The 19,649-nt window shown below is 44.5% G+C and overlaps 1 protein-coding gene across 1 annotated transcript; it reads left to right on the top strand.

The window, feature by feature from the left end:
* Positions 1-1,539: 1,539 nt before the first annotated feature.
* Positions 1,540-2,556, top strand: LOC104984340 (taste receptor type 2 member 40). The gene is given in 3 exon segments (XM_010834020.1): positions 1,540-1,703; positions 1,705-1,820; positions 1,823-2,556. Coding segments are annotated over 3 exon segments (1,014 nt in total).
* Positions 2,557-19,649: the final 17,093 nt, after the last annotated feature.

Raw genomic sequence — 19,649 nt, 5'->3', positions numbered from 1 at the left:
CTGGCTCTAGGTCAGTGATCACACCATCGTGATTATCTGGGTCATGAAGATCTTTTTTGTACAGTTCTTCTGTGTATTCTTGCCATCTCTTCTTAATATCTTCTGCTTCTGTTAGGTCCATACCATATCTGTCCTTTATTGAGCTCATCTTTGCATGAAATGTTCCTTTGGTATCTCTGATTTTCTTGAAGAGATCCCTAGTCTTTCCCATTCTGTTGTTTTCCTCTATTTCTTTTATTATATTATACTTTATATTATATTTTATTGATTTATGTATTTATGAAAGTCAAGGTATTAGTTGCTGAGTCACATCCGACTCTTTGAAATCCCATGGACTATAGCCCACCAGGCCCCTCTGTCCATGGGATTCTTCAGGCAAGAATACTGGGGTGGGTAGACACTCTCTTCTCCAGGGGATCTTCCCAACCCAGGATCAAACCTGGGTCTCCCACATTGCAGGCAGATTCTTTACTGTCTGAGTCCCCAGGGAAACCCATATGTATTTATAAATATTTCATATTTTATACACATACATATGTTCCAGAGTTCATTCTGTTACACAGCCAGGACAACGAAGTAGGGAATTAAATTTCAAGTAATAATGTTTTGTCACATTTTCCAACTTCAACACTATGTTCACAACACTCTGAAGGCTTCCTGGGCTAACTCTACCTGATTCTAGACACAAGTAGTGACATGGATCTTGGTAAATTAGAACTGGTGATAAACACACAAACAATGAAAACTGTCACATAGGAGTTTTTGTCTCTAACCCAAATGACATCCAATTTTGGCTTTTATGAGTACAGTTTGAGGACACTATAATAGCTAGCTTTTCTGAAAGAAACTTGATTGTAAGTAAAAATTATCAGATATGAGCCAATGGGAAATTCTGACTCATAACCTAACCACAGGAAAAAAGTCTCTCCCCAAATAAAGGAGTTAACAAAGGAAGCAGGAGAAGGGAGATCAAAAGAATCTGTTCGCATTTTCATGGATAATTCAGCAGGTAACAAGTCTTGTGAGATAAGGAAAAGAGACTGTGATTCCTAAACTGGGACTCTTGCCCTGTGAAGCCAGTAAAATATGGACTTAAATGAGATAGGTAGGTTGGAGATGAAAATGGCAACCCACTCCAGTATTCTTGCCTGGGAAATCTCACGTACAGAGGAGCTTGGCAGGCGACAGGCCATGAGGTCACAGAGTCGGACACAACTGATTGACTAAGAAACAACAAAGGTAGTAAGGTAGGAGGGTGCTGGGATAGGAGCCTGTCTAAATTTTTTTTTTTCCCAGTGAGCTCCTGAAAGCCCAAGACAAATGGGTCTTGATGAAAAATGGAGACAGTCGGCAACCAGATCCTCTCATCATTTGCATTTCAAGCCTCTAACTTGTGGTCACGTGACAAGCAAATGAAGAAAAATTGGCAATAACCATTAACTGGAAAGAAAAAACATAATTACACTGAGTCAGGATCAGACAGTTGCAGAGAAGGTACCAGTTCTTCAGGCAGAAATCTGAACATCAGAGCCAAAGAGAATGGTGATGGTGAACACAGATGCGATGGATAAAGACACGACCAGGTTTAAGATTGTCTTCACCTTGGTGGTCTCTGCAATAGAGTGCCTCATTGGCATTGCTGGGAATGGCTTCATCACCGTCATCCATGGAGCCAAGTGGGTCAGAGGCAAAAGACTCCCCATTGGACTGCATTCTGCTCATGCTGAGCTTTTCCAGGCTCTTGCTACAGATTTGGATGATGCTGGAAAACACGTACAGTCTGCTGTTCTGGGTCATCTACAATGAAAAAAGAGTATACATACTTTCAAAACCATCATCATGTTTCTGAACTACTCCAATCTCTGGCTTGCTGCCTGGCTCAATATCTTCTATTGTCTTAGAATCGCAAGCTTTACTCACCCGTGGTTCTCCGTGATGAAAAGGATGGTCATGTGGCTGATGCCTGGGCTTGTGAGGCTGTCCTTGTTCTTCTCCTTTTGCTCCAGCTTTCTCTTCTCTAAAGGTATATTCAATGTGTATGTGAACAATTCCGTCCCCGTCCCCTCCTCCAACTCCACTGAGAAGGTGTACTTCTCCGAGACCAACATGGGCAACTTGGTTACCACCCTTTACCTGGGGATCTTCATCCCTCTGATCATGTCTATGCTGGTGGCCACCCTGCTGATCATCTCTCTCAAAAGACACACCTTCCACATGAAAAGCAATGCCACTGGCTCCAGGGACCCCAGCATGGAGGCTCACCTGGGGGCCATCAGAGCCATCAGCTATTTTCTCATTTTCTACATTCTCAATGCAGTTGCTCTGTTTTTTTCCATATCCAACATCTTTGCCGCCAACAGCTCCTGGAATATTTTATGCAAAATCATCATGGCTGCCTACCCTGCTGGCCACTCAGTGCTACTGATCTTGGGCAACCGTGGGCTGAAAAGGGCATGGAAGCAGTTTCAGCACCAAGTTCATCTCTACCTGTAAGGGCAAACCCACAGGGGACCACAGGATCTGCTCCAATCAAGCTCTGACTTCTCCTCTCCTTGACCTCTCTCCCCACCCATCTTTTCTTCCCTAATCTGCTCTGACACTTCTCAGGTAACTGGATTCATTCATGAATGTGAAGCTGAATTTTTTCACTTGAGATTCTAAGTAGAAGTAGCTAAACCACTCTAAGATGGATTTATGAAAGCTCCTTAATCTATGGTCATTTGCATGCTGTCCTTAGATCTTCTCTGCTTCCTCCCCCACTGAACCTTAAGGAGAGGGTGACCAGATATTTCTGTTTGCCTGGGATGAGTTCTGTTTGCGCCTGTTGGCAGTTTTCATCCTTTCATTTCCAAGGATAGCTTGGTCTGGATGAAAAATTATATGGTCACCCTACTTAAGGAACCCTACTAACCCAGAGTCAAGAAAAAGGAGGGCTAGTGAAAAGCATGGTGTGCATCTCAAGGGGTAGAAGGGACATCTGAATGCCTATAGATAAAGAGGATCCAGGAGAGAAAATCTGGCCCAAATTTTCAAATGGTGTAGAAGTTTCAAGGAAAATGAAGAGTGAAGAAAAAGCCTTTGGACTTGGCTAAAAGAAGGTTGGGCTTCCCTGGTGGCTCAGTGGTAAAGAATCCTCCTGCTGATGCAGGTCAGGAAGACCCCTCTGGAGAAGGAAACCCACTCAAATAGCAGGCAACCCACTCCAATATTCTTGCATGGAAAATCCCAAGGACAGAGGAGTCTGGCAGGCTATAGTCCCTGGGGTGACAGGAGAGTCAGACACAACTGAGCGACTAAACAACAACAACAAAAGGCTAAGGATCTGGTGGCACTCAGATCACAGGAGTTTCCAGAAATCACGCAAAGATGAAAACAGTGAGGCGTTTTGTAAAGCCCAGTCTTTTCAGGAGTCTAGTTGGAGGTAAAGATGAAGCAGAGGGTGGCAGGTGGGTGGTGGTGGCTGGTCAACTGGATGCTTGGATCATATGTTTCCAAATGATAAGGGACAACTCGAGAAGAAAGGAAAGGAAGGACAGTGTAAAGAGTGATGTGAGCAGGAAGTAGAAAATAGAAAGAGGCCAGACTGGAGGATCATCTCTTTTGCTCCCCTCCTGGGTCTGTGACAATATACGCGCACTGGTGCCTCGGGCTTTACCAGTTCTGGGTCAGCTGGCGGAACTAGCAGGGTGGGGCAGGGTATCTAGGAGGGGCTGCTGGACAAGCAAACACTACTTACTGCTCACTGTCACTCTCCAGAATGAGACCCGCAACAGAGCCTCCGAAGGTAATCACAGAGTTAAGACAGCCCTCCTCCCACATATCTTGGAACCAGAAGTTAGGAGGTTGGGTTTTCTTATATTGGGTATTTTTAAAATCAGAATTACTAAGGTAACTGGGGGAAAAAATGCTACTGATCATATCAAGCTTAAGAGGCTAAGTGAAAACGTGAGGTCATCAGCAAATGCTAAATTCTGAGTTCCTGGACCTTTGAGCACTTTTTTCAGAGAGTCCCTTACCTCCTAAGTGGCAAAAAAAAAATCACACATACACACACACACATATTCACTCACATTCATCCCTTTATAGTTCAAAGAGCTCGGTACTTACTCAACTGGAAAGGAAAATGCTTATAGAAAACACACTCCTTTGATAGCTTTCCTAAGTGAAATTTATTTAAAACTGTTTAAGGTTGGCATGACAGTTATCGTAAAAAAAAAAAATAGATCTTGAAGTTTCATTTCAATGCCTAAAGAAAAGAGAAATATACATTTTTCCCAAATAATACAAGCACTAATATCTACTGAAAAACAGAAAACGGATTCAAAGTTATCATGTCATTAATATGAACATTGCCAAGAAAATAAAGTGTATAATCCCTCTCCGTGCTTATTAAGAAGAAATAGTATCTCATTTGCAAAAGCCGAAGGAGGCAGAGCGCTAACAAGAGCTTTAAGGATGATGACATCCTTATCGATACTGTATGTTGCCCTACTTTAACCAGATCAAGTTCTCTCCTGGCTACTCCTCCCTCCCTCCCCTTTTTTTCTTGCTTTCTGTAGAATGCACCTAAAGTTCCACAATGGGCCAGACTACCCTGTCTTCGAATTGGTTGGCTTTGGACAGAAACCAGCATTCCTAGGGGATCCACTTTGCAAACTCTGCACAACACCCCTGTCCCCTGGGAGCAGTTGAAAGTTATGGCAGGAAGGATTTCTTTACCCACAAAATCACCCCCCACATTATCCACCACATGGAGCAGTCTCTACTGAATAAGAGACAAGAAAGCAGAAGTTCAATCAACTGGTAACAAGTCTTGAGATGAGCGAGGTGGGGCTGAAACCAAGGGCAGAAATCAGAAGCCATCGGGGAAGGGCAGGAAGAGACACCGGGAGAAAAGGGGCCCTCCACCCAAAGTCCCCGTGGAGAGAAGCACACTCCTTACAGGGAGGTGGAGAATAGAAATTTACTCAGAAAGGTGGGCTTGTGGGAAGAGGTAGGACAAACAAAGTGGGGAGCCAGTCCTCAGTGTGTGAAAGCTGGGGGGCTCTCTGGACCCCTTCTCTGGACTGAGAGGCACTGCCTTTTACAGGAGACATGGTTGTCGGGGAAATGGCCAGCTCCAGGGTGCTCTGCAGGGAGGTCATGGGTTACTGGCAATTAGAAATTTCTAAGAAGGAAAATGGATGGATTCTAGAGCCAGGGACGTGACCTAGATGGCCCAGGCAGGGTAGACTCAGGGAAGAAAACAGCAGTGCCGAGGTGAGGGTGGAGAACAGAGCTACAAGCACTGGGGGAGGGAAGGTGTGAAGGCGTTGAGCTCCAAAGACAAACTTGGCCGGTCTCCTTGGGAGAAGGGCTCTACTGACAACTCCTGCCCAGGCCTCCAGAGAGTATTCCCACAAACCAGGGAACAAAACATCTTCAAGAGCTTTCCAGAGGAACTTCCTGGGCAAGACCCTTCCCAGGGTGGGGTGTGGTATGGTAGGGGTGCTCTGTCTGCAAAGCTAGCCTGTCACCCAGCCTCATTGAGGGGAAACGGGTTGTTTTTAAGTTTTTGGTTTGTTTCTCATTTGGTTTTCCTCCTTGCTTTTAGTAAAGGGTCTAAAGAATGTTCCACCCTCGCGCAGCTGCATCAGGAGAAAATAAGAGAAAAGTGGTTTTGAAGTTAGTCCAGGGCGAAACAGAACCAGTAATCCCCTGGGTCGGATTTGGTTTGGGTGTGGCAGAAGCAGTCAGAGGGGAACCAAGGAAGGAAACAGACCCATAGACTTAAGAGAAGGAACTGTGGTTGGGTGTGGGGTGAGGGATGGTTAGGGACTGACGCGTACACACTGCTACACTTAAAACGGATAACCCCCAATGACCTACTGTATAGCACTGGGAACTCTGCTCAATATTATGTAACAACCTAAATGGGAAAAGAATTTGAAAAAGAATAAATGCATGTGTGTGTGTAACAGAATCACTTTGCTGTTCACCTGAAGCTGACACAACGCTGCATATCACTGGTACTCCAACAGAAAATAAAGAGTTTAAAAACATTACTAAAGTATTTTAAAAAGGAAACAGCCATAAAATAAGACATTTTTAAAAAAGAACCCCAAGGTGGAACATTCATGGAAAAATCTCACCTCAGCAGCTGCACCCATCTCCCAAGTCCCACCTTCCTCTCTCCTACCCTGTGGTCCCCACAGTGAAGATGACTTAAGCCTGGGGTCCTGGCTTGGCTACCTAAGGGTGTGTGACTCAGGTGTGTTACTGCCTGTCTCTGAACCTCGGTTTCTGTATCTGTAAAATAGGAATAACGATAAGAATATCGACCGCCTAGGATTTTCTGTCTCGGCCTCAGAAATGAGCGAGAGAAAACACTGGCCTGAGTAAGCTCTCAGGAACCATTGGCCGTTCACTGTCTAAAGGTGAGGGACGGGAGGCTGAGAGGCAGGGTGTTGGAGAACGCGGACTCTCAGAGCAGGTCAGGTGAGAAAAGGCCACAGCCAGACTGAGCCGGATGCACACAGAGGACCAGGCCCGAGCCAGGGACTCCGGCAGAACACAGCTTAGTCTGCAGCAGCTCACCCGCCCCAGCGGGGAGGGAGGAAGAGGGGGCACCCTGAAGGCTCCAGCTCCTGCACCCACTCCTGACAACATCAGAAAGACTCCAGGGTTTAGCGCCTTGGCAGTGGTTCAAGTCTCTGTCTGGAACAAAGCAGGGCACTGGGTCAGGGGTCAGCAAACCCTCGGTCGAGCCTCACAGTAACTATATGAAGCTCTGTGGGCCCCTGTCACAAGTCCTCCAGGTTCTTCTGTAGCACAAAACCCACCAGAGGCAACATGTATGGCTGTCCTCCAATAATATTTGATTTACTGGCACTGAAATGTGAATTTCATTTAATTTTTCATATGTCAGGAAATATTCTCGTTTTTCAACCATTTAAACATGCAAAAAGCATTCTTGGCTCATGAGCTCTACAAAAATAGGCAGTGGGTCGGTTTTGACCCCCAAACCCCAGTTTGCCAACCGGGCACTTGGCACTTTCTCCAACCCAAGGGGGGAGTGAAACCCACCACCAAACTCCACTTATCTTCACTGTAAACCAGAGACACTCCTCATGACAGCTTTTGCCATGTTTTGAACACGGCAGGCAACTTTCCGAATATTTTTGCCACTTCTAATTTCTCCAGCTTTCATCCACCGCTTTGCAATCCCTAAAACACAACCTTTTAATTGTTTGTGAAAAATAAAGACTCATCTAATGCGCTGGTCCCTCCTCCCCCACCACTTCCCCCATCACCACAATGCTGTTAAGGACAGACATACAGGTCCCAAGTGAGTTTTTATCTTAAGCTCTGACAGGGACCACCCTGAAGCTATTCAGTCGATAACAAGGAGTAAAGGCTGGCAGACAGGTTCCTACAGAGTCCCTGGGAATAATGTGGAGGCTATGTCTCCGACTCTGACATGATCACACTCCTACAAACTCCCACTGTCAGACTGGACCCTTGGCTGCCTTTCTCTTCGCGGATCTGATCCAGGGGCAGCGTTTATGTTTGCATTCTTTCAGATGGTAGGTAACTGGCTGGTTGATTACACGATAGCAGGAGAGGCCCAGCGTCTGTGTGGCACTGGAGAAGGACCTGGAAGATCCTTGGTGTCACAGATCTAGACTTGGGTCTCCACTCGGGTGATCTTCGGAAGGTCACTGAACCTTTCTCAGCCTCAGTTTCCCTGCCCAGGAAACAGCGACGATGGGAATATTCACTTCAAGGGGTTGTTTGGAGGTTCAGAGGAAATAATACATCTGTGCATAATAAACCAGAAACCTCCATATGAAAGTAAATGCATTTATTCATTCAACAAAAGTGTACTGTGTATAGGCTACTCCCTGAACTGGATGCTGAGAACTCAAAGGTTAAGGCGACAAAACTTTCACCTCCCTGAGCCCAGAGGCTGGGAAAGAACAACTCGTTAAACTACAATGTGGAAAACACTTCAGAGGAGGTCTGTGTACTGCGGGGTCAGCGCTGTGCCTCAAACTGCAAATGTTCATAATTAAAACCCCTTCTCTACAAAATATTACAAGTCCTGATCTTCCTGATTATCTCCTTTCGGGCTGGAGAGAGAGGAACTCAGAATAGAACGCTTATCTCTCAGTCTCACTGGCCAGTTAGGAAAGATGAGGGAGGAGAGAAGAAATGTCCCGCTGAGCATCCTTGGAGATCCCTATCAGTGCCTAAGGATGCAAAACACAGGGGTCCTGTTACCTGCGGCCCTCACTAGGGAAAGCTGCTGTTTGCATTTCCTCCCCCAGAGCCCTCAGAGACTGCAAATAAATCCCTGGTTTATTCAAACCAGATGCTACAATATATCATGGCTGGAAGCCCTGAGTGCACCCGGGACCATGAGCGACAGAAACACTTCACGGGGAGAGGATGGCAATTCAACTCTTGGGAGAGACAGGAGACCTCATGGGATCCCAGTTTGCCTTCTAATCTCATCTCACTTAGTGGAACAGGCCCTCAACTCACATTCTACTCATCAACACAGGGAGAAACATGTGCTTGCCTATGGATGCAAAGGCCCAGAAAGATGCCTTGGAAGACTCAGACGAGCCACGTGGAGTGCTCACCTCTACAGGGACCTGCAGCCACCCTCCAGCACTTCCTCCCAGTCAGTGTGGCTTCCCAAGGGAGAACAGAGGATCTGTCAGGAGACTGGCGTGGGGGTGTGGGCGAGAGAAGCAGGACTCTGGATCCTTTGCTGAGGTTGCAGACAGAAGGAGCCATGGTTTAACTCCTATTCTCACCACTCACTCCTCGCCTGCCACCTCTGATCACCTGCCCGAGCAGGGGACCTATCCCAGGCTCCCCACCCCACCTGTGTTAGTCACTCAGTCATGTCCTATTCTTTGGGACCCCTTGGACTATCATCTGCCAGGCTCCTCTGTCTGTGGAATTCTCCAGGCAAGAATACTGGAGTGGGTTGCCATTCCCTTCTCCAGGGGATCTTCCCAACCTAAGAATCGAACTTGGTTTTCCTGCATTGCACAGATTCTTCACCATCTGAGCCACCATGGAAGCCCTCACCCTACCTGAGATGGTCCTTATAGGCAGCAGCATCAGGAAGTAGGACTGAGTGAAGTCCTCTGTGCTCATGGAGGGTGTGGAGACAGCAACAGAAAGGAGTTAAAGTCACAGGCAAGCTCTGGCCACAGAGGGACTGAGGTACAGGAAAGGAAAAGCCATGTGACCCGGTGGGTCTCTGGTTGAGCAGATGATGGAACAATGCTCCAGGGAATCAGTACCCAGACAGCTTGGTGGATGAAGCTCAAAGTTCAAGCTGCAAACAGACAGTCAGATCTACTCTCCACACTGCCTGAGGCAGCCTGCTAATGAAGGAAAACTAGCCACAATCATATTGAAAGACTAACTCATCTATCTCTTCTCCAAAACCTTGGGCCAGGACCTCCATCACATCACAGCAGAATGAAGTCTAAGTGGACTCCATCCATCAGTTAATTATGGTGAGGAAGATGAGCAAGGAGGCTAAAATGATTTGCTCTGGACTGTGTTCAGTTAGCTGTGTGTTTATGTTTTATAATGTTTATTTTTGACTAAGATTTGTTCAACTTTATGTGAGATTTAGGTTAATGAACAAAGATCGAATATCTCCAAATACTGCAAGCTATGGTTTTAACCTTTGGGTGAACTAATCAAATTGTTAGTAACTAAAACACCTTTGCCTCTGCAGTTTATCTTATCATGAATTATTTAGCTAATTTCTGTATCTGTGTCTTAATATCGAAAACTACTAATACAGCTTAATGTTTTGGCACTGATTATATTCATTGTACCTGATGGCAGAAATTTTTGTTTTTTTTTATTTCAAAGGCTAAGTAGTAGTTGAAGAAAGTGTCTGGCAATTCCTTATCTGAAGAGGTCATTCCACAAAGTCAAACCCTACACCTGAGTCTCCTTCCTCTTGGGTCCCCCATGGCACAGGGCTTTGTGACCACCCCCTCTTTTAAAATTCTCCATCTTCTACTTCAAATCTGTTCAGCTGCCTGGTTTTTTTCCTGTTTCCTTATCCATCAAGCACCCTTCAAACACAGAACTCGTCACCATTTGTACACTTCATCTGCCATCATCACTAACGTGACCAACCAGGCAGGTTTCAAAGCTGAAATTCCCATATCTCAGAAAAACCTTGGTGTCTGGGCAAACCAGAGCAGTTGGTCACCCTCAGTTCAGTATAGTTCAGTTGCTCAGTCGTGTCCGACTCTCTGCGACCCCATGAATCACAGCATACCAGGCCTCCCTGTCCATCACCATCTCCCGGAGTTCACTCAGACCCACGTCCATCGAGTCAGTGAAGCCATCCAGCCAGCTCATCCTCTGTCACCCCCTTCTCCTTCTGCCCCCAATCCCTCCCAGCATCAGAGTCTTTTCCAATGAGTCAACTCTTCGCATGAGGTGGCCAACGTACTGGAGTTTCAGCTTCAGCATCATTCCTTCCAAAGAAATCCCAGGGCTGATCTCCTTCAGAATGGACTGGTTGGATCTCCTTACAGTCCAAGGGACTCTCAAGAGTCTTCTCCAACACCACAGTTCAAAAGCATCAATTTTTCGGCGCTCAGCCTTCTTCACAGTCCAACTCTCACACCCATACATGACCACTGGAAAAACCATAGCCACCCAAATGACTGAGGCTAAATTCAGGTTTCAATTGCAGTCATGATATTCTCTTCTGCTTCCTTCTTTTATAAGCAGATATACACACACCTGAACTTCACACATGCACCTGCCGAAAAGCCTCCTCTTACTATAGATCTTCAGACTGGCATACAAAGCCCTGCACACTGCATCTCAGGCCTACCTTTTCTGACAGGTCTTGCTGCTTTTTTTTTCAGTCTACAGAGTATAATCATCTACAGGGCCTAAAAGCTTGGTTCTCTTGTTAAACTTCAATTACAGAAAATTTCCAACATACAGAAAAGAGGAGAAACAGTACAAAGATCCTCTGTGTTTCACAACCTCAAACACTACCAACATTTTACCAGTACTGTCTATTGAAAGTATTAGAGTAGGGTTATTCTATGACTCAAATATTTCCAGTAGCCTTAACCCAAAAGATTCTGTGGGTTCTAAAGTAGGCAACTGTAGCAACTTTGTGCCGTTTCCCCTAAATGCCAGGGCCATTCTCAGTCTGTGTTTTGATTGCCTTCAAATTGCCATTTGTGTGTTTGTCCTATGAATTTGGGGTCTTCCAGTTCTACTTTGCCAATGTCAACAATGGTTATGTAGGCTCTGCTGCACTTAACTTGCTCAGTTGCTTCTGCTGCTGCTGCTGCTGCTGCTAAGTCGCTTCAGTCGTGCCTGACTCTGTGCGACCCCACAGACGGCAGCCCACCAGGCTCCCCCGTCCCTGGGATTCTCCAGGCAAGAACACTGGAGTGGGTTTCCATTTGCTTCTCCAATGCATGAAAGTGAAAAGTCAAAGTGAAGTCGCTCAGTCGTGTCCGACTCTTAGTGACCCCATGGACTGCACCCTACCAGGCTCCTCCATCCATGGGATTTTCCAGGCAAGAGTAGTGGAGTGGGGTGCCATTGCCTTCTCCGCTCAGTTGCTTTGGTCATGTTCAATTCTTTTTGACTTTATGGACTGTTGCTCGCCAGGCTCCCCTGTCCATGGGATTCTCCAAGCAAGAACACTGAAGTGGATTGCCATGCCCTGCTCCAGGGGATCTTCCCTATCCAGGGATCAAACCTGCGTCTCCGGCATTGCAGGCGTAGTCTTTACCCACTGAGCCACCTGGGAAGCCCAGCCTTAGCTTAACTCCCTCTAAAAATGGTTCTGCTTATTTTTCCTGATTCCTCTGTCTCTTTGGCCGTTTGTAATGAGTGCTCAGCAACACAGACCCTGCAACTGTTCTGTTTTCTCATAAAGCAGTTGGGTAATTTCACATTATTCTTTATTTTAAGGAGTTCTACATTAGTCCTAACCTACCTGTTTCTGTTCTCATATAAAAATATCAAGAAGGAAAATCTTAAGATCCCTTTGTCCATTTTTTTTCTCTCAAAACTAGGTTTTAATTACTTTCCAAATCTCTCCTCCAGCCTTCCTAAAGAAAGCTTAGGACTGTATCTCTGAATTATTAGACATTCTCACCCAGGGTATATTGGCAAAGTCGTTCTCTGGAAAATAAAGGGAGGAAGGAAGGAAGGCATATTAGGAGGAAGGGAGGAGGGAAGGAAGAAGGAGACAAAGAAAAGAAGTCCTTATGTGTAGAATTTTTTTTATTTCCATTGTGTAAATTCACCCACCATGATGGAATTTGAACTAAGAAGATGTCACTGGACCGGAAGTTGGGGGAAGAGATGCATGCCATCCACCCCCTCTTGCTGTAGGAATCAACTACACCTGCATACTCTGTCTTCTTGGGCAAAACAGAAGAAAGATTGAACTTAATGATTCCAGAGCTACACAACCCATATTTCAACACAATACTAGCTCTGTGACCTTGGGCAAGTTGCCTAACTCCCGGGAGGCTCGATGTCCTCATCTTTAAACTAGAGGTAATAAACATCTCTGTCTCATGGGGTTGCTGTTGTAACAAGCAAAATTCTTAGAATAGTGCCTTGCATACCTTAGCATGTTACATTCGCGACCGAAAATCAAATGGTGTTATATAGGCTTACCGCCACTAGGTGGCAACCTCCTCATTTCCTCAGCACAAAGCCTTTCTGCAGAGTTATTTGCTACTCAATACGCAAGAAGTCTTTAATTCAATCATAGGAGAGAACTGACGTTTCCCCCCTTTCATCTCCCAGTTTAAGCTTCATATTTTACTTTGAAAATCCATTAGGAACCCAGTTAGTGATCCTTGAGTGCAGCCATCTGTAAAACTCCAGGCAGAAGTTATTTTCAATCTTATAAGAAATAAAACTAAAGTTACAGTAGTTCCTGTTCGAGAAGGGTCAGCCCCCGATACTTGCTTTCCTCGCCTCTCTCCTCTCGCTCAAAAGAAGACAAGATGGCTTCAAATGTGACTCCACTTATCACATCACTCGATTCCCTGAAACGCTCTCCCAGAAAGGAGACTGACCTAAATCACTTGAACAACAGTTCAGGTCTATAAATATTTACTGAGCTACTGTATGTGTGAGATACTATGGCAAGCAGTAATGATATAAGGTGAATAAGAACCATATAGAAAGGAACCTACCTATCACAAACTTACTAAATATTTGTAGAAATAAAATATTAATTTTTAATGAACCCAACAACTTACTTTAAAAACTTCCATAGAAGAATAAAAGCATCTATGGTGGCACTGGTGGTAAAGAATCCACCTGCCAGAGTAGGAGTCATAAGAGACACGGTTTCAGTCTCTGGGTTCCTGGGGGAAGAAATGGCAACCCACTCCAGTATTCTTGCCTGAAGAATCCCATGGACAGAGGAGCTTAGTGGGCTACAATCTATGGGGTCACAAAGAGTCAGACACGACCAAGTGTCTGAGCACTAGACAGTAAGGCATGCTTACCTCTCCCAGATATGAAGACATACTGCTAAGTTATAGGCGGACTAATAAAGCGTGAAAATGGACTCATTTATCCAATGGAACATAAGATATGATAAAATGTGAACCACCTGTAAGTGGGCAAAGGATAGATTATTCATTAAATGATACTGCGGATGAGGCTCACAGAAAATAAAGAAAGTAAAGTTGGCTTCCTTCCTCTTACTTTATACAAAGGTATCCAAATGGATAAAAGACCTAAATATGGAAGGTAAAATTACAAAATCATAGAAGAAAATATAGAAGAATTTTGTGACGAATGGGTGGGCCAAAAGCTCAAAAATTGGTTGGAGTTCCAGTCAATGAAAAGCACAGATGATTGTCAAGAAGACGTTCACAATATAACAGACCACTGGCTAGACTATACAAGGGAAACCAGGGCACACACACAGAGAGGCAGAGGAGACTCAGTGGATATCAGGAGAGGCCCTCACTCTCATTTACAACCAGAAAGGTCCAACAATAATATACTATTCTGCATTCATCAGAATGGCCCCAAATCACCAAATGTTGGCGAGGAAGTGGAGGAAGGAAAGCTTGGTGTTGCCAGCTGGAGTGTGAAGCTGTACCATCATCCTGGAGAGCAATCTATCAGGACTTGGTGAAATAAAAGATTCACATATGCTTTGGCTCAGAGTCGCACTCCTGGGGACGTTCCCAAGAGAAACTGTAGCACAGATTCAGGGGGACAGAGATGAGGATGTTCGTCACGGCATGGTTTCTGGAGGTAGGACTCTGAGTTTTCACTGTTGGGGGTGTGGTTTCAGTCCCTGGTTGGGGGAACTAAGATCCCTCAAGCTCTAACTTCTGGGGAAAAAAAAGGTCTCTTTAAAAACAATTCCCCAAATTGTGTATTGTCAAGTATGTGCACATTAACCTAAAAGTCTGAAAATACATTTCCTCACTGGTTTGTTTAGAGCATGTGGTGCTCTTTTGCAATTCTTAGCAAAGGAACAGAATAGACAAGGGTATTAAACCAGAAGGGAGTGAAGACTGTGCAGGCCTTTAAAATCAGGAGGAATAACCAGGTAGATGCAAACGGTCTTTTGAGCAATTGGGCAGTGAAAGTCGCTCAGTCATATCCTACTCTTTGTGACCTCATGGACATACAGTCCATGGAATTCTCCAGGCCAGAATACTGGAGTGGGTAGCCCTTCCCTTCTCCAGGGGATCTTCCAAACCTGGGGATCGAACCCAGGTCACCCACATTGCAGGCAGATTCTTTACCAGCTGAGCCACAAGGGAAGCCCAAGAAAACTGGAATGGGTAGCCTATATGTTCTCCAGCAGATCTTCCCGACCCAGAAGTTGAACCAGGGTCTCCTGCATTGCAGGCGGATTCTTTACAAACTGAGCTATCAGGGAAGCCCTGAGTGGCTGCCAGTCGGCAAACATATGCCACCATCGACTTGTGCACTGCTGGCTACCATAGGCTGCATTAAAAATAAAAATAAAAAATCCACCAGGCACACATGTTGAATCAGAAGCTAGAATGTTATTTTGTTTTAAGGAGGTGGTTCTGGGTCCAAGAAAGGGACTCGACCACTGGAGAGTTTAGAAATCCCAGTTGCAAAATACTCACTAGGTTTGTTCATTTTTCTCACAGAAGGAACACAAAGATAAAAATACTTGAGTGGCCTGAAATGTGCTTAGGGAATGACCTTGGAAGTAAAGAAGGAAAAGGACATCACAGACATTCTTTCAGGCACAGTTCCCACGGACAGAGCTGAATAACAAGTTCTCTAGCAGTGTTGAAACTGAAATCTGGTCAGGGAAAGGTGATCAGGTGCCCTCTTTGAGAATAATTTCCAACCCAGGATGCAGCCACCACAGTTTAGCGTCAAGTTCACAGAAGTCAGGAGCTAGAATGTTATTTTGTCCTAAGGAGCTGGTCCTGGATCCAAGAAAGGCATTCACCCACTGAAGGGTTTAGAAATCATAGCTCCAATTTCCACAGGTTCGATTCCCACCTCCACCACTTATAAGCTTCATGACCTTAAGCAAGTTTCTGAATCTCTCCATGCCTCAGTTTCCCCATCAATAAAACAGGGACCATGGTGGTAATAGTACCTACCTGAACAGCCATTTTAGAGGACAGTTTTGTCAGTTTCTCAAAGAGTTGAACATAAACTGATTGTTAGACCCAATTATTTCACTGCCACGTATCTACCCATGAGAAATAAAAGCTTTCTTATACTAAAACATGTAAATATTCCTGGCAGTATTGTTTGCAAAGGCCAACAACCGCAAGTATTCCAAATGCCCATAAAATGGTGAATGGATAAACAGCATGTGGTATATCCATGCAATGGGGTGATTCAATGCCCTCAGGAGACATCTAGTGGTTGTGTGACCTCAGAAAGTACCCCAGTTTTCAGACAGTTCCCACTTCTGCTCCCAGCCTCCAGGAGAAACCACTGCTCTGTTTTCTGCCTTCTCTGACAACTTCACATAAATGAAATCACACGATATGGAGTCCTTTGCATGTGTTTTCTTTCACTGGGCGTATCTTTTGTGGAGTTGGAACATGCCTCTGGCATCTAGTGGGTAAAAGTCAGGGATGTTACTAAACAGCCTACAGCGTATGAGAAGCCCGCCCCCCCAGCCCCCCAGCCCCCACCCCTCAACCCCCCACATCCCCCTGACACACACACACAGTAAGAATCGTCTGGTCCAAAATGTCAGTAGTGCTGAGGTTGAGAAATTCTGCACTACTGGGAAGTGTGAATCGATGAACCAACGAATCGTTCTCTAGACTTGAATTTAAGGATTGTCCTTTCAAATTCTGAGAAAAATCTCTAAAAGTATTTCCACACCTGCACAATTTGAAATTGGTCTCTCCAGCAATGATATTTTTAAAGAAGTCCCCGGGATGGGAGAAATATCACAATTATTACATCAGAGACCCTGTGATGCTCTGCACAGATTCCCTTTCAGACATGACCAACCCCCAGCTCATGGGGTGTTGCCAGCAGACAGTCAAGGTCAAGCCCTCTCCTGAGGGCAGCTCACATCCTATGACAGCTTTATTGCAGGGTTGGGGGGCAGCGGGCAGGAGATGGCAAGTAAAGAGCAACTCTGAAGGACCATCCTAGCTTCAGAATTCCTTGGAGGTTGGCTGGGCCTTTGTTCAGACAGCATCACAGCACAGGGTCTTTCTCTCCTTCCCCTCTCGTCCCTTCCTTTCCAAAGGGGACAATCATAAAGTCTATCCCCAATGAAGTTCCTCCTTTCTAATCTCCAAGAGTCAACTTTCCAACTGTGACACCCAGAAACAATGACTCTGGCTTCTAAAATTTATTTTGAAACATGAAGAAAATTTAATATATATAAAAAAAATCTAATCCAACAGTGACAGAAAAATTCCTGCATACTAACCTCTAGTGACAGAAAGCCATCACTGGCTATTTCAGGATAGAGGTGGGGGGAGGGGCAGGGAATTGCCAAGAGACACGAGGCATTCTGGGGGTGACAGGTGTATTCACTCTCAATGGTGATGGTTTCACAGGTACATGCATATGTCAAAGCTCATCAAAGATTATACTTGAAATATGTGCAGTTTGGGGCTTCCCAGGTGGCACTAGTGGTAAAGAACCCACCTGCCAATACAGGAGATATAAGAGATTGGGGTTCGATCCCTGGGTCAGGAAGATCCCCTGGAGGAGGGCCTGGTAACCCACTCCAGTATTCTTGCCTGGAGAACCCCATGGACAGAGGAGCCTGGCAGGCTATAGCCCATAGGGTCTCAAAAAGTCAGACACAACTGAAGCGACTTAGCATGTACACACACATGTGCAATTTATCATATGTCAGTTATACCTCAATATAAAGCTGTTTTAGAAAGAAGGGGGGAAGAAAAAAATGATCAGAGCCTGAGAGGGACTCTGAAAAATTAAGAAAAGTATGTATAATCTCTACTACAGATATTTTCAGTTTTTCCACTGGTTTTTGCTTTTATCCATGTCCAAAATGTATGTATTTTATGAAGGTATGTGCAGGTTAAGTTGCTTCAGGTGTGTCCAGCTCTTTGCCACCTTATGCATTGTAGCCCACTAGGTTCCTCTGTCGGAGAAGGCAACGGCAAGCCACTCCAGTACTCTTGCCTAGAAAATCCCATGGATGGAGGAGCCTGGTAGGCTGCAGTCCATGGGGTCGCTACAAGTCAGATGCGACTGAGAGACTTCACTTTCACTTTTCACTTTCACACAATGGAGAAGGCAATGGCAACCCACTCCAGTGTTCTTGCCTGGAGAATCCCAGGGACAGCAGAGCCTGGTGGGCTGCCATCTATGGGGTCGCACAGAGTCGGACAAGACTGAAGTGACTTAGCACCAGCAGCAGCAGGCTCCTCTGTCCATGGGATTCTCCAGGCAAGAATACTGGAGTGGGTTGCCATTTCCTCCTTCAGGGATTTTACTTAAAAGTGATAATGACAGTATATATTAGCTGTTCTCAGCTACGATGTTGTCACACTGGTTTGTCCTGATGACCTGCAAGATGTTCCAACTAAATTTGTTATTAAATCATGTTGAAAATACCCAGTTTGCCAAGATCTACTTCTTTTAATATAGTACAGCATAGCCAAGATTAGAACCACAATAATGTCAACTTGAGTCTCTTGCATTTGGATGTGGTTTCTTATGTGTGGAAGGTAGCACACAGAATTTCACATCATCCTTGGCAAATCTTTAGGAAAATGTCGGGCACTGAGAACCAGTGATGTAAATACTCTGTTGTATCTTGGCAAATACAATGGCCTTCATAATTGACATTTTCCTTAAATCAAAATAAAATATACAAATGCTCACAAATCATATAAATAAATCTCCCCTCTTCTGCCAGTACAAGTTCCTAAAGGCAAATTCCTTCCTTTTTAAAATTTTTCTTCCTGACTCCATCGCTCTGTCCTTCTTTTCTGATTGTCTTCCTTTGTGGGTAGATAATATACTCACATGGATCAAAAATCAAAAAGTGTTAAACACTAGCTACAACAAAAACTACATCAGATACAACAAAAACTCTCCCCTTGCCCTGCTCCCAGGCACCTAGCTTCCCTCCTCAAAAGCAACTGATTTTATCGGGGTTTTTTGTCAGTATCAATGAACATATCTGTGTGTATGGTATATTCACAGACCTAGAGATTATTTAAACCCTTCAAAAAAAGATAAATTATTTGCTTGTTTTACACCTAGTTTTTCCCTTTTTAATATATAGTATATCTTCCAATATTAACATGCAAAGAATTTCCAAATTCTTTTATAGTTGAAAATATTATAAATATTGGTTTAATGAATTAGCCCCGTATGGATGAACATTTAGGTAGTTTTCCAATCTTTGTTACTATAAACAATGCTGTAATAAATAACCTCACAGCTCATTACATTGCATGTAAGTAAACATGTTTATAGTATAAATTCTTAAAAAGGGAATTACTAGGTCAAAGGGTGTGTGCATGTTTAAAACAGAAAGGTACTGCTAAACTGACTTACACTCCCACCACTTACATAAGACAATGGTTTTCCACAGATCCCTGCCAACACCCTGAGTCATAAACCTTTTTGATCACTGCCAACTTGATAGATGAAAACATAGCATAGTGTAATTTTAACTTGCAATTTTCATGTAGACATGCAGGTTTGTGTTTGAGAGCCATCTATTTGTCCATTTCTGTGAAAGCTCTGTTCATATGATTTGCCTGCTTTCCCATGAACTTCTTTTACTTTGTTGATTTTTTTCAACTCTTTATACACTAGGATAACTAGCTTTTTGACTGCAAAACGAACCCAAATATTTTTCCCAGTCATTTTTTTGACTGGCTGGATTTTGCCAGATTTTTTTTTAATTTTATGTAATTGTATTAAGTGTTTTGTTTTTACCAGAGACGAGGATGAGACAGGCTGGGACCTGGAATCGTTTACTGAAGTGCTGCAATGCTTGCACTTAGACACACCTCTCCTGGAGCAAAAAATACAAAGAAACTATATGGGACTAAACATAACTGCATGTATGCACAGGTCAAATTCTGGACAAAAGATACAAAGAGACCAAAAAAACCCAACTGCCACTTCTAAAG

Source organism: Bison bison, unplaced genomic scaffold (genome assembly GCF_000754665.1).
Source record: "Bison bison bison isolate TAMUID 2011002044 unplaced genomic scaffold, Bison_UMD1.0 scf7180017863988, whole genome shotgun sequence".
Taxonomy (NCBI): domain Eukaryota; kingdom Metazoa; phylum Chordata; class Mammalia; order Artiodactyla; family Bovidae; genus Bison; species Bison bison.
The sequence above is the reverse complement of the archived record's forward strand: the minus strand, read 5'-3'. Positions and strand labels throughout refer to the sequence as shown.